This window comes from Primulina eburnea, chromosome 2 (assembly GCF_022965805.1).
Source record: "Primulina eburnea isolate SZY01 chromosome 2, ASM2296580v1, whole genome shotgun sequence".
In the NCBI taxonomy this organism is placed as follows: Eukaryota; Viridiplantae; Streptophyta; class Magnoliopsida; order Lamiales; family Gesneriaceae; genus Primulina; species Primulina eburnea.
Genome location: NC_133102.1, coordinates 16,108,606 through 16,130,127, shown reverse-complemented (window position 1 = coordinate 16,130,127; position 21,522 = coordinate 16,108,606). Strand labels below are relative to the sequence as shown.

General features: G+C 37.1%; 1 protein-coding gene across 1 annotated transcript; it reads left to right on the top strand.

Moving 5' to 3' along the window:
- The first annotated feature begins 14,016 nt into the window (after positions 1–14,016).
- LOC140824152 (uncharacterized) lies at positions 14,017–15,331 on the top strand. The gene is made up of 3 exons (XM_073185750.1): positions 14,017–14,122; positions 14,718–14,929; positions 15,020–15,331. Exons 1-3 carry the CDS (start codon positions 14,017–14,019, stop codon positions 15,329–15,331), a joined length of 630 nt encoding a protein of 209 aa, XP_073041851.1.
- Positions 15,332–21,522: the final 6,191 nt, after the last annotated feature.

Here is a 21,522-nt window from a genome sequence, read left to right as displayed (position 1 = left end):
AAACTGACTCTGTTGAACCATGTTTATCAATTCGGGCTTGAGCTCAAAGTTGTTTGCATTAATAGTCCCTCGTGCTATGCCCGAATAATGAGCATTTAATACCGGCCTAAAATGACCTCTGATGGGTATTGCAGGTGGTGGATTTTCATTATCTCTGTTGTCAGCCATTGCTTGAATCTCTTCTCGTCTTGCCTTTCTTAATCTTCTTGCGGTTCTTTCGATCTCAGGATCAAAGATAAGCAAGTCAATATTTTGCGATCTTCGCATGCACTGTCAAACAAAGATAAGAAACAAATCAATGTTTAATGTATTACAATAAAAACAGCTCTAAATTAAAGTCAAGACTAGTTGGTAACAATACTAATATAAATTTATAATAAACACTCCCCAGCAACGGCAACAAAAACTTGTAGCGTGTTTTCTTAATTGCTTGCAAGTGCACAACGTCCAGTTGTAATAAAATGTATTTTCGAGTACAAGTGTCGATCCCACGAGGAGTATATATCTAAATGTATATTAATGCTTGTAATTAAAATAGTCTCAATTTTATTTAGAAAAATCAATTAAAAGATTTGTTTGCAAAAATAACTAAATTGACAATGGATTTAAATAAAATATCACACCAAACTATTTCAAATAACAATGGAATAAAATATCTAGAGGTCCGATTTCACTCAACTATCCACCATGTGTAACTTCTTGTAGCTATGTTATTAAAATCCTTCTTATTCATTAGCCAAGCATTCTATAATTATCTACTCCCTCTCCCGAGTGTTAAATAGATATTGGTTATCTAAAATTTGATTGCAATGTTCCCATCAACAATCTACAAATAAATAACACATCAAGCACTAGATTCTCTATAGGCTTCAATAGCTTTATAGGCTCTCCCAAATTCTATAAATACCATTGATGTATTTTTCTCTTTTCTTGTTTATAATTTCCTTTTCCAAGTGATAAATTGTAAACATATAAATCATCCAACTTATAGCCAATAAATGAAAAGCATTAAGATTAGAACAATAAAAATGAACAATATGAAGAACTTAAATAACTTAGTTCATAGATTTCAACACATGGTTTCTAGTTTTGTTCCATCATTCCTCTAGAAATAAAAACTTAGCTCATAATAACACAAACAAAACAATAAAACATGGTTCTAAAACAAGACATATCAAATAAAAATAAAGAAAGAAGAACTTAGAACAAGAGATTTGAAGTGCTGATTCCGTTCCCGGATTTGTGCAAAAGAATTCCCAAGAACTTGATGAACTTGGATCTTCAATCTTCTAGCCTCCACTACTCTTCCCTTGGCTTCCCAATACCATAGATAGTAAATAATAGAAGCCTGTTATAGTCCTAGACAAGTCTTTGCACGCAAAACACAAAAGTCATCAACTCCCATGCGCATCACACAAATTTTCAGAATTTCCGGACTTTGTCTGTCAACGACCGCGGGTGCGGTAAAGATGGCACCGCGGGTGCGATATGCCTTCGGTAAATTCTTGAATTTCAAACATCAGTGACCGCGGGTGCGGTGCAGAGGGGACCGCGGGTGCGGTACAGCTTCGGCAAAAATTCTTGAAACTGCGGTTGCGGTCTCTTTGTTAACGCGGGGGCGCTGGAGCTTCGGCTTTTTTTTTTTTATCTTTTTGCACTTTCCAATTCAATACTTTACTACTCCAAATTCTCATTCTAAGCTTCCAAACTACAACAACAAAAACAACAACAAATCACATTAAACCTGCTCAAGAATCACAAAATTTCAAGTTAAAAAAACAAGTAATAAAAGTACAATAAATTGCACTTATCAATAAACCAAAAAATCCATCTTTATCAAGCATAGAAATGGAAACAATGTTTTTAACTAAATCCGGAACAAAGAAAACATCTCTCAAAAGTAACTTAAAATTATTGTCTAATATTAGATAAACATCCCCTATGCTATCGCAGCAACTCTTGCTCCATTGCCCATCCTTACGAAGGTCTCACCCTCCCGCAGTCTTCTACTTCTTGTCATCACCTGCAAATTATTGCAAAGATGATATCCACATCCGATATCCAATACCCAAGAAGTTGAATTAATTGAGACATTTATTTCAATACAGAATATATCATTGTCAGAACTCTTATGGGCGATATATTCCTTGCAATTGCGCTTCCAGTGTCCAGGCTTCTTGCAGTAGAAGCAAACGTCTTCTCCCTAGTCAGGCTTTTCAGGCCCCTTAGAAGTGTTTGCTGCTCGCTTCTTGTTGGGTTTTTTTTCTGGGAAGGGCGAAAGCGCTTCATTCCCTTTGCTTTAGGCCCTTTCTTCGTCCGAAATGAAGAGCCAACGAGGAAAAAATGTTTTTCCTTCTTGATGGTGGCTTCATAAATTGTCACCCTGTTGACCAACTCTTCAAGGCTGGCCTCCAACTTGTTCGTATTGAAGTTCACAAAACCCATCAAACGCCGATGGCAGCGACAACAGTAGAATTTCCGTGGACAACTCACTGGGGATAACAAGGTCTAGGCCCATTAACTTTTCAATGAGCCCAATCATCCTCACGCCATGCTCAAGGACCGAGGCCCCTTCTCGCAGAAGTGATTTCATGAGTTCTTTGACAGTAGAGTGCCTCAGTGGACGCGTTTGTTCACCATACAACTCTTGTAGATGGCCGTAAATGTCAGCAGCATTCACAACTTTCTCAAACCGCCTCTGCAGCTCGTTTGGCATAGAAGCTACCGTATAGATCATAGCTTGCAAGTCATGGTCCCACCATTTGTCAAACTTAGATAGCTCTTCCCCAATGGCATTTTGTTTAGCCGTCTTAGGAGGAGCCTTAGTGAGCGCATATGCTATCTTTTCGGAGTTTTAAACAATTTTTAAATTCCTCAGCCAATCATGATAATTTGCTCCAGTTAGCTTGTTTTGATCAAGTATAACAGATAGTGGGTTTCGAGACGACATTGCAAATATACTGAAGAGGAAACAGAATAAACGTTACTGACTATTTTAAAATATTTTTAAGACGTAAACTACGGATTTTTGTTTTACGAATTTCCTCCCACTATTTTGACATTTTCACCACCCTCTGATGAAAAATAAAAAATCCAATTTCTTTAGTGAGTATGCAAGACCCAATTGTGAAATCATGTTCCCGAATAATATCAACCAACCATAATTTCTAAAAGATAGACCCCATCTGCAAATCCTTGCAACCCTTACGTAATTTGCCTCACGTTTTAGGATGGTCCAATAATATGATCCCCTTTCTCTTCACCTGTCGATCACGGCTCATCAATGTTGAACTTTAGTGGACGGTCACCATGAGATCCCCTAATAATAAAAGCCGAATTCATTAGAGTTCCACGTAGTTCACTTCAAATATGTCACTGAAAGTCACAGCTTTCCGACGTCCAGTCCTCCCCAATAATATGAGCCAGACACTGACCGTGGGTATCTCAACATGCAACCACCATTGATGGAAGACAAGGAATTATTAAACTTTCTTTTAATTATCTTTTTAATGAGCTTGATTTAAATTTTGGATCTCATGCAAAATGAGGGATTTTAATTTTAAAAATTTGTCTCCTCATTAATTTTAAAACTCGTTCCATGATGGTTTGTATGATTGCCAGATTCACACAAATCTTGTTATTATATTAATAATAACGCACATGCTGATTATTCATAATTTATCACATACATCATAAATAATAAAAGATGATCGATAACCGAGAGCTAATTGATCCATACGAGCCACAAACGAATCCATGTCTATAACATTGGTAAATACAGGGATACAAATGCAATATTACATAAATTTTCAATATTTTACATGTATTTGATCTTCAAAACTCCTTCCGAGGATCGGGCCCACGATCTTCAAATCTTGATCTCTCACTAATTTTAATATTTACATAAAATCTTCATGGAACATTGAGAAACAAATTTAGGGGGTGGTAACGGACCATAAATCAAGTCCACTTTTAATTATCAAATAATCAAAATTAAAACACGTAAAATAAACTAACATACACTTACCACATTGGTCATGGCTCTCGATCATCCTTTTAACATATAATATCATATGTTATATAAATTCGATAATATCACATATTATCAATAAATCGTGTATCTCGTAAATTATCACTAACCGTCATAATTATCAAACTAAATAAACACTTTTATTTAATTTCAAATAATTAAATTTCTTGTAAAAAAACATTTTACCATAAATAATTAAGATCATATTTCAGTTATTTATTTGTAAGAAATTAATTTTATCGAAATTATTGTAGAGGTAAAATCATTCGTGTTTTCATAAAATATCAATTTAACCTAAAATTTTGAAAAATCAGAAAATCGCATCTACGCTCGAACAATTCAAGCTCACGACCCAACATGGTGTTCGAGACGTTCTTGGGCCCCCCGCCCGCGCCGCCCGCTCACTGGCCGATCTGATTGGGCCTTGGCGGGTGCGGCCGTGCGTACGCCACGTGGCCGTTGTGCGCCAACCGCGCGCGTCTGCCAGGAACAGTTCCGAGCAGACCCAATTTTATTTTTTTTAATCAGTTTTTTGAAAAATAATTTTAAATGGTGTTTTTCTTAAATATTCTTAAGCGGTTCGAAATAATAAACTCAACACAATTTAATAAAACACAAGATTGAGAATAACATGGCTATGATACCACCGTTGGTGTATCGTGTTCTCGCACCCAAGACACAGCGGAAGTATGTAATTTTTTGTTCTTGGGCGTCGTGTGTTTAGAAACATTCATAGGGAGTTTAGAATCACACCTTTGCGTTATTAACGCTTGGACTCCAAACGATTCCGATTTTCACGCGGAGATAACCCTTCTTGTAAATCCCTACAAATGACTTGTTCCTTTGATCGCCTAAATCATCTGTTCGTTCTTCCTCGCACCGAATGCCGACGATCATATTTTCGAGCATTCTAAAACTCAAAGACATGTATCTAAATCCCTTTGACGCATCATTCAAACAATATTATGCATGTTTGAATAATTTTGCATGAAAAATATTTACGTTCGATGGGTTTAAATATATAACGATTATTTTCGAATTTTTGATGTTTTTACGCTTGTTTATTTAACGTAATGATTCCTAAGGACACGCTGTCATTAGAGTATGATTAGAGGACGTTTCAAGTTGGTATCAGATCCAAGAATACCAAAAGGGTTGTGTTCCTGCTACTCCGAAAATCTCAAGAAGTCACGCATCAAGTATGTGAGTTTTTACTGCTCTATATTTTATATGCCAAAATTCTTTTAACGCTTTCATGATGCATAATATAGAGGTTCGGTACATTGATATTTTAATTTTAAGTGCATGTTGGTTACGTGGTTGGGACGAGTTGTACAAATATGCCTCCTAGACGTGCTCTTCGTAGTGGTATTGATGTTGGACGTGAGGAATAGATTCCATAGCCTCCTCCTAATCAGGATGTCAGTGCCCGTGTAATAGCGGGCATGGTGCAGTACCTAGAGCAGCATGTTGGAAATGCGGTGAGGGTTCGACCGGAGGCAGTCTATGAGCTTTTCAGGAGGATGAATCCTTCTGATTTCTCTGGCACTACTGGTCCATTTGTTGCTAAGGGATGGATTCGATATTTGGAGGTTATCTTTCGTTACATGGATATGGCGGAAACTGACCGAGTTCGATGTACCATCTATCTGTTGAAGGGCGACGCTTCCTTATGGTGGGAGGGAGCGGGGCGAGGAGTGAATCTAGCAACATTGACTTTGGAGGATGTAAGGTCCGAGATTATAGAAATGATATTATTTTAAACCGAGATTATTGAATTAGAGAATTATGGAGTGTTGAATTATATTCCAAGATGTTTGAACTTATTTAGGATTGAAATTGAATCGAAAAGATTGAATAGGGGCCGATTTGCAAATAGTGAAAAGTTGAGGGACTAAAGTGCAAATATGGAAAGTTGAGTGGGACACTTGTCTTGCCATGCATGGAACCATGTATATAATGTGTTTCCTTCAGATTTCCAGCAAGAGAGAAGACCGAGAATTCATAGCTAAAATCCCTCAAGCTTCCTTGTATCTTAGAAAATTGGTTGTGCAAGATCCGGCCATCCGATTTTTAATCCGAGCATAGTTTTGAGATCCCCTCGTCAAGAGCTACAACTGGATGTAAGTTTCATTGAGTTTTATTATCATTTGAAATTATGATGTTGATGGAATTGAATATATTTCATATATAGTGTTCTTGATATACTAGACATCGCAAAATCGAAGTCAGATCGAAGAACAGATTGATTATGAAATTGTTATGATTTTTCAGATTATATTAATTGAAATTGAATAGATTTGGATTATAGACTGATTACAAATTGTATCGAATATGGGTTATGATTTGTAATTAATATCTGGTGATATGGTATTGACGGGAATACTGAGATTGTGCCGTTATGCCGCTGATTTGAGTTAATTCAGATTAATCAGATTCAGAGTTGAATTGAGAATAAAATATTGATATTATGATTCTTGATATATCGTTTCAGATTTACAGAGACAGTCTTGAGTTCAGAACTTCGATTGCTTTAGACCGAGACTATAAACGAAAGGTATAAGTCAATGTGGTATTGGGAGATGGACTTGATTCGGTTTAGACTTGGGTTTCCCTAAATCACATACTTTACTTTATTGCATTGATTTTGCAAGTGTTAATTGATATACTTGCTCTCTTGATATATAGATAGTAGGTATCAGATTACTTGTTCTCTTGATAGATAGACAACAGGTATCAGTCGAGTAATCTTGTGACAACCGTGCCTGATAGTGGTGGGATCGCCACGGGCACATTGCACAATGTCACAAGATAGTATAGAAATCTTGGGACGGAAGTGCCTGATAGTGGCGGGATCGCCACGGGCACATTCCACGATGTCTCAAGATAGGATGCTAGCGATAGAGCTACAGTCCATGACGGTTAGGTCAGGACACCGGATGTTGGTTATATCGAGTAAATAGGATTGGAATTCTTCTATTACGGAATTCGATATAGGAACACCATATTTGGTTATATCGAGTAATAAGAACAGAGTTCTTTCTATTACGGAATTCGATATAGGAATACCGCATTTGGAAACCGTGATCCCTAGACTAGGATTGAGTCTAGTCTGAATGATAGAGTTATGATCATTGTCGACAGTCTATGATTGTTTATGTTCAGATTTTGATACATATATATGTTACCTGATTACATGTTTTATATTTGTTTATATGATTGCATGTTTCGTTGATTTATACTGGGATTTATTCTCACCGGAGTTATCCGGCTGTTGTCTTGTCTGTATGTGTACATGACAACAGGTGGGGCAGGATCAGGGTCCAGAAGATGAGGAGAGATCGTGATAGAGTGGAGACTTCGGACTTGGATGTATATAGGGTTTTGACACTTGATATTTAGATGTTGAACCTTATTTTTACTGATGTGTAGACGATACAGGACTTGTACTTTATTTTATACTGAGTTGTATATTAGTTGATTTCACTACGTTCCGCATTATAAAAAAAAAATTTAGACCTTGTTTTATAATTGATTAATTAGTCCCAACGATGATTAAGAACTTGATTAGCGTCCGGGTCCCCACAACAGGTGGTATCAGAGCGATAGATCATTTAGGCTGAGATAGTCAGAGCTGATAGATCCTGTAGACTGAGATAGAAGAGAATGAGCGGGGTAGATTGAATTTTCTTTTCTTGCATGTGATTGCTAGCATGAGAATTATTTCAATGTTGACTTACATTGTGTGTGCTAGCATGATTTATTGCTTTCCCTATTACATGTTGTTTGTTATCTGAGTTGATTACAGCATGTAATTACCAAGACTGAATCAGAACCGAGTCTGAATCAGAGGTATATGATCAGAGGAGGGCTGAGACAGATTATATAGATTGGGTATTGATTTGTTTGATATTCAGATATACCGCCTCGGAGAATTCCAGAAAGGGGTAGTAATTCGACTGAACAGACAGATGCATCAGAAACTCAGATAGAAGCTAAGATGAGAGAATTTCAGTTATTACAACCGTCGATTCTGAGTGGTACCGAGACATCTGAAGATTGTCAGAACTAGTTTGATGATATAGAAATTTTGTTTGATTTACTCGATTGTACAGATGAACAGAGAGTTAAATTGGTATTTCACCAGTTACGAGAGGCTGCCAGAAGTTGGTGGATTACAATCAAAGGAGTATTAGCACAACGTGGTACTGTGATCACGTGGGAAGTTTTCAAAATTGAATTTTATCAAAGATTTTTTTCTGTTTCCTACCGGGAGGACAAAAGAGCAGAATTTGAGAATTTGAGCCAAGGGCAACTGAATATTGAAGGATATGTGGCTAAATTCTCTACTCTACAGCGTTTTGCTCCTCATTTAGCTGGAAATGATGAAGCTGTAGCGGATCAATTCATCAAAGGATTGAACTCAGAGATAGTTGCATTGATGAACATACAACGACCTCACCATTTTGCTGATGTCTTGAGTAGAGAGAAGAGAGCGGAGGCGAGTTTGATTAGACAATTAACAAGGTTGTGTGTGAAGCAACCCCAGACACAGCAATCCCCTCTTCGAGTTGATCGTGGCAACACGAGTGGAAAGCAAGATCTGCTGAAAGCTCAAAAGAAGCCATTCAAGAAGTTAGGGAGTGGTTCCTCTAGTTCTAGTGATTCTAGTTCGAGTTACACTGGAGTGTACTGCAGAACTTGCGGAGGAAGACATCCCACAGGACATTGCCAAGGAGTGCTTGGTCGTTGCAATATCTGTAAACAACCAGGGCATTTTGCTAAGGTTTGTCCACAGAGAGGTCCCCGAAGATCTTAGAGGGCTGGACCATTTGGATATGTGATTGAGGAACAGACCCAGGGCACACTTGATGATATAGTGACATGTAGTGATCTTTTATGATTATGTTGCATATGTATTGATATATACTAATGCATTTCTTAAGATTATCCTGGAATGAGTTGCATGGAGATATGCATTATCTGTTGGGTCTGTATTGTTGTAGTATTAATCTTTGTACCTTCTGGGGAAAGAAAGATTGATCTCAGATATTTCTGTGTTATATTGTATACTACAGTAAGATGAGAATGAGAATCGAGACAGAGTATGGTGTACTTGTATTGTCATATTTGACTGCATTACTGATATTGGTGATATAATGATCAAGTACAGAAAGACAGAAATATTGTAGAATCTGTTCCAGACATGGTGAGATTCAGATTAGAGATAGCTAATGAGTAGAGATTTTGCAATAAGGATTCTAGATTTAGAATTCCTTTGATATTGTCGTATATGACTCGATTGTTTCAGAAAGGAACAGATGGTATCCTTATGTACTCAGTAGATGTACTGAAATCGAGCTTAACATTGGCAGATTTGCCAGTGATATACGAGTTGGCAGATATTTGCCTAGATAAGAGTTTAGATTTGCTTTATATCAGAAAGATAGATTTCAGAATTGAATTCAGATCAGATACTGATTGTTGTTTTAGAATTCAGTACAGAATATTATTGTATGTACAGAATGATACAGAATAAATTGAAAGATCAGTAGAAGAGTACTGACCAGGAGTTACATCTGATTTTGTGTTTCTCTTTGGCATGTGTCAGTATCTTCATAGATGTTCTGATAATTCTATGCTTGTTATATATATGAGATTTTGATATAATTGCAGCATTTGATTGATCGAATCGACTATCGGAAGACTGTATTGATTATTCTGAGAATAAGGATTATTGTATATAAAAATTATTCAGATATGAATCCTGCTTGAAACAGATTGTATTCAGAATATGCGATACCTGCAGTTAGTATACCGATTGATTCTGATGCAGTTGAGATTGTGATCAGTGACTGATAAGATACTGATATCAGAAAGATCAGAAATTTCAGAAATGTCAGAATTATCAGAAATGTATTTTGTCTGATTTGGCAGATTATTTTATTCGACTGTTGCTTTATATCGGCTGAATATTGTTATCGTTCTAAATCAGTATTTGAGACATCTTATATTGTTTTGGGAGCATATTTTATTTGCAGATGGGATATAACAGTTGATTAGAATGACATGAAGATGTTTACCAGAAATCATTGTATTATGAGTTCACTGAACTCACTAGATCTGTATAGGATATTGATATTTCGTCTCTGATGTAATATTACTGTGTTTTGAATCCGTATATGCTGCAGATTATTGTGAACCAGTGAGAGTATATATAGTTCCAACCGAATCAGAGTTAAATTTGAGACTTACAGCAGTTCAGAATGTGATCAGAATGTAACAGATATGTGATTGTGTATTTTGTATGAGACTGATTATCTTGTGATGTCAGATGTGTCAGAATTGTACAGCAAAGCCTGATATAGATAGTCAGAGCCGAATCCAAGGTAGGTATATTTTCTTTCATTTATGTTATTAACTGATTTGTTTGTATCAAATAGTTCGAATCTGAAATCACAGATAGGGTCAGAAATGTACCGTAGTGGATTCAGTTTTCAATTTGATGATTGAGAATGTATGGTATTCGAATAGATAGAGTTGATATAGACAGATTAGATCAGCTATGACAGAATTTGTATTGAAATGTTGACGGAAATTGTATTGATATGTCTGAATCGCTAACAGAGAAGACAGAAAGATAGAAATCAGAAGATTTATTACAGAAATTGTATAGTTCTGACGAGAAATGGGGAGTATAATTCGATGAATTTCATAATGAGATTACTTCAATACTTTCCAGATATGATATGATATGATTATGATTGACAGATTGTTCAATCTATATCAATTAGTTTGTACCAGATAACGTACAAACATGACCAACTGACACAGATCGATGTCAAAAAAGTGGTCAGAAAGATCAGAATGTCACATTAGATTATATCAGATTGTGACTTTTAATTGATTTGGTACTTGTAATAGAGTATATCATGAGCTTTATCTTAGATTGTTTTACAGATTGACAGGCAGTCAGAATGTACTAGCCAGATATTGGAAGATTTTGGTACAGCTTTGTGCTGGATATTAGCACTATACAGCTTTAGTGCTGGATGTTAGCACTAGTTGTTATGAATTATTGTCACTGTATGAATTCCTGTATGACAATAATTATTAAGACAGTTCAGAATGGACAGATTTAAGAAACCAACGTCGGATGATGACGATTGGTATTTGAAGCTGAAGACAGTATATGTCCTTGATTGAGATAAACAGATTTGATAATAGCTGATAATCCTGATATGTGATGAGCTGTGGATTGGTTTATACGGACGTTGTATAGCCAGTAATACGAGATTGATTCTGTCAGAAGGATTGGAGAAGTATTATGACATTGTACTTAGTGAATTCTTATTCCAGATTGGAATTAGAATCAGTAGAAGTAAGAGAATTCAGGATGAAGATTATCCTGTTGTTGAAAACACAGTAAGATTGTCAGTAGGTCCATGAGAATATCTGAAAGACAGAATCTGATATGAGATTGAAATTTCAGAATTGATTCATTGAGATAAGTTTTCTGATTTACCTCTTGTATACGTTTCGTGTTGATATCTGACTTGATTACCTGTGATTTCGAGGACGAAATCGTATCTTAGAGGGGGAGAATTGTAAGGTCCGAGATTATAGAAATGATATTATTTTAAACCGAGATTATTGAATTAGAGAATTATGGAGTGTTGAATTATATTCCAAGATGTTTGAACTTATTTAGGATTGAAATTGAATCGAAAAGATTGAATAGGGGCCGATTTGCAAATAGTGAAAAATTGAGGGACTAAAGTGCAAATATGGAAAGTTGAGTGGGACACTTGTCTTGCCATGCATGGAACCATGTATATAATGTGTTTCCTTCAGATTTCCAGCAAGAGAGAAGACCGAGAATTCATAGCTAAAATCCCTCAAGCTTCCTTGTATCTTAGAAAATTGGTTGTGCAAGATCCGGCCATCCGATTTTTAATCCGAGCATAGTTTTGAGATCCCCTCGTCAAGAGCTACAACTGGACGTAAGTTTCATTGGGTTTTATTATCATTTGAAGTTATGATGTTGATGGAATTGAATATATTTCATATATAGTGTTCTTGATATACTAGACATCGCAAAATCGAAGTCAGATCGAAGAACAGATTGATTATGAAATTGTTATGATTTTTCAGATTATATTAATTGAAATTGAATAGATTTGGATTATAGACTGATTACAAATTGTATCGAATATGGGTTATGATTTGTAATTAATATCTAGTGATATGGTATTGACGGGAATACTGAGATTGTGCCGTTATGCCGCTGATTTGAGTTAATTCAGATTAATCAGATTCAGAGTTGAATTGAGAATAAAATATTGATATTATGATTCTTGATATATCGTTTCAGATTTACAGAGACAGTCTTGAGTTCAGAACTTCGATTGCTTTAGACCGAGACTATAAACGAAAGGTATAAGTCAATGTGGTATTGGGAGATGGACTTGATTCGGTTTAGACTTGGGTTTCCCTAAATCACATACTTTACTTTATTGCATTGATTTTGCAAGTGTTAATTGATATACTTGCTCTCTTGATATATAGATAGTAGGTATCAGATTACTTGTTCTCTTGATAGATAGACAACAGGTATCAGTCGAGTAATCTTGTGACAACCGTGCCTGATAGTGGTGGGATCGCCACGGGCACATTGCACAATGTCACAAGATAGTATAGAAATCTTGGGACGGAAGTGCCTGATAGTGGCGGGATCGCCACGGGCACATACCACGATGTCTCAAGATAGGATGCTAGCGATAGAGCTACAGTCCATGACGGTTAGGTCAGGATACCGGATGTTGGTTATATCGAGTAAATAGGATTGGAATTCTTCTATTACGGAATTCGATATAGGAACACCATATTTGGTTATATCGAGTAATAGGAACAGAGTTCCTTCTATTACGGAATTCGATATAGGAATACCACATTTGGAAACCGGGATCCCTAGACTAGGATTGAGTCTAGTCTAAATGATAGAGTTATGATCATTGTCGACAGTCTATGATTGTTTATGTTCAGATTTTGATACATATATCTGTTACCTGATTACAGGTTTTATATTTGTTTATATGATTGCATGTTTCGTTGATTTATACAGGGATTTATTCTCACCGGAGTTATCCGACTGTTGTCTTGTCTGTATGTGTACATGACAACAGGTGGGGCAGGATCAGGGTCCAGAAGATGAGGAGAGATCGTGATAGAGTGGAGACTTCGGACTTGGATGTATATAGGGTTTTGACACTTGATATTTAGATGTTGAACCTTATTTTTACTGATTTGTAGACGATACAGGACTTGTACTTTATTTTATACTGAGTTGTATATTAGTTGATTTCACTACGTTCCGTATTTAAAAAAAAAATTAGACCTTGTTTTATAATTGATTAATTAGTCCCAACGATGATTAAGAACTTGATTAGCGTCCGGGTCCCCACAGAGGACTTGAAGAGGGTATTCTACGATAATATTTTACTTCTGGCGTCCATTCTAGGCTTAAGAGGGAGTTCATGAGCCTCCGCCAGGGGGATTTATCTGTTTCTTTGTTCGTATAGAAGTTTGATAGGGGCAGGCATTTTGGGCCCTTGATTGGGAATGATGCAACAGAGAAATTACGACACTTCCTTGATGGATTGAGGCCCACGATCCATCGTGATGTGATGCTCACTGATCCAATCGATTACACTACTGTTGTTGCCAAAGCTTTTCGATCTGAGCATTCACTGAAGGATATTGATTGGGAGATGGAGCATAAGAGGAATCGTGCCCAGCAAGCTAGTCAACATAAAAAGAAGCCTTGGAAGGGAACGCCGAAGTGGCTGGGACAGCGGAAACCACAAGGACAACCACTAAAAGAAAATGTTCCAAAGACTACTGAGAAGCCACAGTACAAGGAGTGCAATTGTCATCATTATGGCAAAAGCATGTGGGGCACCTACAAGTGCTTCAAGTGCGGATAGATGGGACACAAGGCTAGCGATTGCCCAAAGCTCAAGCAACCTACAACTGGAAGGGCATATGTGATGCATGCTGAACAAGCGGAGCCAGACACTTCGCTTATTACAGGTACTCCGACTATATAAGCGCTTTATATTTCTTTAATGCTTAAGATAAAAGCATGTATGATAGAATTAAATCGAGATTAATTGAACTTGACTTTGAATTGCATGTTCTAGGGTTTAAGGAAACCGAATTCTTGCAAACACTAGTTATTTGGACCAAATTGTAGAAGATCGAATTTCTAGGGGTCAAATTGAAAATTACAAAATAAAAAGGAAAAAAAAGTTGGACTCAAAATGTCCAAGGGATAAAATGTAAATTTTCAAATTTTAGGGGCCACTAGTAATTTCGAAAACCTAAGGGACTAGATTGCAATTTCTGAAAAATGTTGAGGAAAAACTAGAAAATTTCAAATTCCTAGGGCTGAAATGAAAAATTCAAAACTTAAGGGGTCATTTAGAAATTTACGAATCTTAGGGGTAAATTGGAAATTTCAAAATCTCTTTGGACTAAAATAGCAATTTTCAAGCTTTAAGGCTTCAATTGGTAAATTTTTAAAAATTAAGGAATTGAAATGCTAATATGAGAAATTAGAAGGGCCAAGATGATATAAATTTCTAAACTTTAAGGCCGCAATCGATAATAATACAAATTTTACCAGGGCGAATATTGTTAAAGGGAATAGCTACCTACGCTTTACTAGATTACGGAGCTACGCATTGTTTAATATCTGAATCATTCGTGAAGAAATTTGGAATCTTACCAGTACACGTAGAGTCAGGATTTAGAGATACAGTGCCTTCTGGCAAACATATTGTTTCTAGTAGCTACGCTAATGATGTGGAACTTAAATTGCAAAAGAATGTTATACGAGTGAACCTTATAGTACTGCCTATTCCCGAGTTCGAAATTATTTTGTGCATGGATTAGCTTACACTGAATGGGGCCACTATTGATTTTCAGCGGAGGACAATATCTATTAGACCACCAAATGGGAAAGCATTTATCTTTGAGGTGGCACAAAACAAACAAATGCCACATATTATTTTTTGCATATGTGCGAAGAAGCTTATTCAAAAGGGTTGCCAAAGTTTCCTTGTTAGTATTATATCAGCACCCAAAATTGAAGATCGGTCTATTGAGGATGTCGAGGTAGTTAAGGATTTCTCGGACGTATTCCCCGATGATTTTTCTGGCATCCCACCTGAAAGAGAAATAGAATTTGCTATTGAGTTGATGCCTGGTACAATGACAATCTCTAAGGCACCATATTGATTAGCACCCACTGAAATGAAGGAATTAAAGGAAAAAATTCTAGAGCTGTTAGACAAAGGATGTATTCGTCCTAGTTTCTCCACTTGGGGCACGTCAGTATTATTTGTGAAAAAGAAGGATGGAACTATGACGTTATGGATCAACTATAGGGAGCTAAATAGAGTGACAGTGAAGAATAAGTATCTATTGCCCCGAATTGAGGATTTAATTGATCAATTGCAAGGAGCTTCGTGTATTTTCAAAGATAGATCTTAGGTCTGCATATCATCAATTGAGGGTAAAGGAATCGGATGTACATAAGACGGCTTTTAGAACACGTTATGGTCATTTATAGTGATGCCCTTTGGATTGACTAAAGCTCCAGCGATCTTCATGGATCTCATTAATCGTTTATTTCAGCCGTATCTCGATCAGTTCATTATTGTTTTCATCAATGACATTCTAATCTATTCCAAGAGCTATGAGGAGCATGATCAGCACTTGAGGACGACCTTGCAAGTGCTAGTTTTGGCTAGAAAATGTGGCATTTTAGGCCACATCGTGTCAAATGAGGGAGTAGAGGTCGACCCATCTAAGGTCGAGTCGGTTAAGCAGTGGCCTACACCTAAAAGTGTGAGGGAAACACGCAGTTTTTTGGGCTTAGCCGGCTAATATCACAAGTTCATCAAGGGTTTTTCATCCATTGTAGTACCCTTGACGTCATTGACCAAGAAAAATGTGAAATTTTTGTATGGGGATCGGAGTGTCAAAATAGCTTTGATCGGTTGAAGCAAGCACTCACTACAGCGCTAGTTTTAGCTATGCCAATAGAGCAAGGGGAATATGTGGTATTTACTGACGCCTCAAAACTTAGATTGGGTGTCGTTCTCATTCAAAATTATCGAGTTATAGCTTATGTGTCAAGACAATTGAAAATACATGAAAAGAATTATCCGACGCATTATCTAGAGCATGCAACAGTCATTTTGGCGTTGAAAATTTGGATGCATCACTTGTATGGTGAGAAATGAAAGATATTTACGAATCATAAAAGTCTTAAATATTTCTTCACCCAAAAATATTTTAACATGAGACAAAGACGGTGGATAGAGCTTGTTAAGGACTACAACTATGACATTAGCTACCATCCTGACAAAGCTAGTGTAGTTGTGGATGCTTTAAGTAGAAAGGAGACAGTTTTGTCACATTTATCAGTACAGAAGCCTCTACAAGTGGAAATTTGGCGCTTCGATCTTGAAGTTTATACTAGGAGAGAGGCCATTAATCTCGCTACATTGACAGTACATTCCACTCTATGAGATAGAATTCGAGCCGCACAATCTAATGATGAGCAACTGCAGAAATGGAGACAGTGAGATGAATCGAAGGGCAGCATGTTATATTCAATCGAGGATGGCTTTGTTAAATTTCAAGGTCGACTATGGGTTCCTAGTGGTGATTCACTTATAGTTGACATTATGACCGAAGCTCACAGTACTCCCTATTATGTTCATCTCGGGAGTACAAGATGTACAAGGACTAGCAACTTTTATATTTGTGGCCAGGAATGAAACGAGACATTATGTGCTCTGTATTTGAATGCCTGACATGTCAACAAGTGAAGGCAGAGCATCAAAGACCAGTGGGAATGCTTCGACCACTTCTTATCCCTGAGTGGAAGTGGGAGAATATTACTATAGATTTCGTGGTAGGATTGTCAAAGATAGTGAAAGGACTCAATGCCATTTGGGTAATAGTATACCGTCTTACTAAATCAACACATTTCATACCAATGAAGGCGAATTTTTCCATGATGCAGTATGCAGAGCTATATATTCGAGATATAGTTAGACTGCATGGTATTCTAATGTCTATAGTGTCGGACCGAGACACAAGTTTCCCCTCGTCGTTTTGGAAGAGCCTACATGCAGCATTGGAGATTAAGCTACTATTTAGTACCACATTTCATCCTCAGACCGATGGTCAGTCTGAGATAGTCATATAGATATTAGAGGATATACTCCGAGCATGTGTGATCGGCTTCCAAGGGAGTTGGGAACCGAAACTATATCTAGTGGAGTTCACTTATAATAACAGTTATCAGTCATCTATAGGAATGGCTCCATACGAGGCACTGTACGGAAGGAAATGTAGATCACCTATTGTTGGAACATTTCATGTTCGCAATATTGCTTGATTTAATGTCAACAAAACTTGTTATTTTGTTATTAATAAACTTACCAAGTGTGCAGTTAGCTGAATGTAACTGAAGCTATCGATGAATGAAAACTTAAAGTACCAACTGATTAATCGAACTGAACCAGTTCAACTGATGAATCATAAACCAGTTCAACTGAAAGAGTGAAATCAGTTCAGCTGACGAGTCAACTGATTTCACCAACCCAACTAAAGATTAGTTTAGAGCATCAGTTAAAGCTAATCAGTTGCAGAACACGACAAGCTTATTCAATAGAATCCAAATGTGTATAATGGTACAAAATAAATTGTCCAGCAAAAGGACAATAATTGACGTTGCATTAATGTTTAAAGCCAAAACATTCCAGAATGGCTGTCGGAAAGTACAGACATATTTCGAGGAACAGATTCAAAATACAACGGATAAAATAATTGAGTCTCACTGTACAGCCAAACTTCGAGCCTAAAAATAGAAGATGAAGATCATTGAAGACAATACAACAACAAGAGTGTTTGAAGAAGAAGGCCACGCTAAAAGCCTTATCAGCTTACAAGAAGTAATCAGCCCAGTTGTGAGGAAACACTTCAACGTGTTATTAGCTTTGTATAGAAGCTCTTTTTCCCTCAATGTGTGAGAACACCTTTCCGGTGTATTCATTGTTCAGTTCTCTCATTCACTCACATACTATCACTCACATATATCAGAGAGTATAGCTTAAAATATCAGTTGAGTGAGTCTTGCACAAAGACGTAGAACTTATGTTAAACAAGTGTTGGCTGGAAGGTGTTGCCTTCATTCTAGACTAGGAGTTCAATAAGACAGTAGAGTAAGTCCTAAGCTAAGTGAATTTGTACAAGGTGTTGTATAAATCAAAGTCTTCTAGTGTATCCTACCCGAGGAAAACGTAGAAGCAGTTTAAATCTCCGAACATCCATAAACATATCTTGTGTGCTTAAATTTTTAACTATCGTTTTCAAACTGATTTGATCAGTTTGAGCTGATATCATTTCAGTTCTCACCATAACTGAACTGATATATGCAAAAACTGACCCCCTCTCCTATATCAGTTAATCATTTTACACAAGCTAAAAGCTTTAAACTGATTAGCTTTCTTAACGAAGGATTATTTCGAGTATTTTCCGCTTGGTTTATAACCAAACTCGATTTAATTCATCCGTGTTTACATTCTTAGACATGAGCTATTGCAGCTTATTGAGAATATTGTGTTTGAAGCACCTTCAAAAGTGCCCGAACCGATCTATCACTTATCCATTGGGACGAATTGGAGAAAGAGCCACATTAGGACCCGAGATATTTCAGCACACCGCAAAAATGGTAGCCAAGATGCGAGATAGAATGAAAACTGCTCAAAGTCGACAGAAGAGCTACGCGGACCAAAGAAGATGAGATACTCGAAAGAGTGGGAACAATAGCCTATCGAGTGCCGCTGCCATCTAATCTCGTATGAGTCCACCATTTCTTCCACATATCAATGCTCTGCATGTGCATGTCAAACCCTTCGCATGTACTGAACTTTGAACCACTACAACTTAAACCAAACCTGTCATATGAGGAAAAGCCTACTCAAATCTTGGGTAGACAAGAGAGAAAGTTGTGAAACAAGGTGATAAAAATGGCCAAAGTCAAATGGCTAAATCACTTGGAGGAAGAAGCCACTTTGGAGACGGAGTCAAAGATGAGGAGTCGCCATTCCAAATTATTTGGTACGTCTTAATTTAGTAGAAAAAATTTTATTTACGGGGAAGAGGATTTGCAACGTCCAAAATCCAACCCACGCAAACTGCATGCATGCAAATGATTTAAATTGCATATTTATTTTACTTAATTGATTTTAAATACTTAATTGATATATTTTACCTGCTTAATGTTTTATGCGTGATTTCATGAAATTGAAGGATTTTACGCGAATATCAGATAATAGTCTGGGGAAAGGAAACCGAGGACGACCAAGATAAAATAAATATTTTTCAATAAATATTTTCAATGCTTATTAATACGATTAAAAATTATTAAATTTTTATAAAAATGATAGAATTCAAATTATTTTACGAGACGAGCTCGATTTTATCTGGTAAGCCGATTTTGGGCAAACAAGGGACTTTTAAAAAATCAAATGCATTATTTTTGAAAACTAATTTTTATAAACTTTTATTTTTCAACTAAATATGTGTTATTGGGACCAACTTACCTAGGATTAGTTGGCCTAATTGCTCCTAAACTTGAAAGCCCAAAACCAAGCTCATTACCATACAAATTAAAATCTACAAAAATAAAAATCTAGGTCTTCTAGCACCCTAGCAGCCAAAAACACTTCACACACACTGCACACTTATTTTCAAAAATTGGAGAGGAGAAAACAAGAAATATTTTTCGCCCGTTCGTTCTTTTCGCACCCCACGTCAACGATAGTATTTTCGAGCGTTATAAAATGTAAAGGCATGTATCCAAATCCCTTTGACGCATCATTCAAACAATATTATGTGTAAGGTCCAGGAAATTAGACAACATAACCTGAATGCATGCAATTTAGGGTTTTATTTTAAAATATGTGTTTACTGATTTTTTATGCATTTTATGCATGGTTATTGCATGAATAGGACTTATATCACGATTATTTTAAAGTTTCATGCATTGGAGTTTTAAGTTGCATTTCGCGCTCGAATGAGGAACGAAAACAGGGATATTCAGAAAAATAAAATTATTGAATAATTATTTTTAATTACTTAATATGAGTTGTTTTAAGTATGATTTTTTAAAATGGGCCTTGGTTGGATATTTTACCCGCCGGGTTATATTTTAATCGGTACACAAATTTTAACGATTCGTGAGACTTTTGAGGGCTCAGGCAATATTTTCTAAGATGTATCAAAACAAAATATTTTTCGAGAGTGTTATTGGGCTTGTTGGGTTTGTTTTAATGTTTAATGGGCTAAAAACCTATGAATCCTTTTAAAATTTTATTAAGGGCCTATTAGGGTGTCATTAGCTTAACATAAACCTAATTTATTTAACCCTACGCATCTTCTAACCTAGCAACCCCCCACCTCAGAATTTTAACATCCACTCCCCTTCGTTTGCAGCAGCATTCCCTCCCCTTTTGCAACAGCAAGCTTCGGCCTCTCAATATTTTCAAGAAAACATCACTCCCGCCTCTCCGGTTCACGCCCCGCACGTTGATATTCATGCTTTTGATTGGTTAATCATCAAGGCACGCTTTTGTTTTTTTTTTTCGCATCATAAACATCATACTTACGCTGAAGTTTATGTTTATGCATGAAAATTTTATGATCTACCTTGTGCTTATGTTTGTGAATGAGTTTTACATGAAACTTTGCATTGTTGTGCCTCCACCTCACGTTTTATTGTGTTTGTGCAAGGGGATGCTGTTTTAGTTGCATTCTAAGGTCTGTTCACGGCGTTAAGATTGTTTCCTGAGGTTGGTGTCGAGTTATAGTCGAGATAAGTAAAGGCTCGTGCAGTGTATTGCTGAGGTATGATCGGTCTGTGGTAGATCGGGGGTTTAAGTGAAGCCGGTGGTGTGAAGAGAAATTCCAAGCCGTGGACCAGACCTTGATGGGTTTGAGTCATGGCCTAGAGTGGCCGCACATTAATGGCCTTGGCTTTAGAGTCGTTTGGAGTCATGAAGTCGAAGGGTGCCGCGAGTGAGGGTTTTGGGGATGTTTCTCGGCTATTGGTGTTTCGCTGCATGCATGGGGCTCAGGTCCTTGGTTAAGGTGGTCTAGGAGGGTCTAGTGGTAGACTAGTAGTGAGTGGTTCGAGGCTGGTCCGAGTGGGGTGAGGACAGGGTAGAAGATGGCTTCTTAGTATGTGGGTCGCGCAGGTTAAGCACCGTGGCGCTGCATTTGAGCGCCGCAACGCCTTTTCTTCGCACCTAGTAGCGTCAGTAGAGCTGATACTAGGCTCCCAAGCGCTAACCAAGCACCGCAGCGCCTCGGTGTAGGCACCTAAGAGCTAGTGCAGAGGGTAAGGGGAT

What these genes read in the sequence shown, in the direction of transcription:
- LOC140824152 (XM_073185750.1), top strand. Translation starts at nt 14,017, where the DNA reads ATGGGACACAAGGCTAGCGATTGCCCAAAGCTCAAGCAACCTACAACT. An exon ending in AGACACTTCGCTTATTACAG is followed by an intron (nt 14,123 to 14,717) that starts GTACTCCGACTA and finishes AAATTTTACCAG; the next exon opens with GGCGAATATTGTTAAAGGGA. An exon ending in TGCAAAAGAATGTTATACGA is followed by an intron (nt 14,930 to 15,019) that starts GTGAACCTTATA and finishes ATTGATTTTCAG; the next exon opens with CGGAGGACAATATCTATTAG.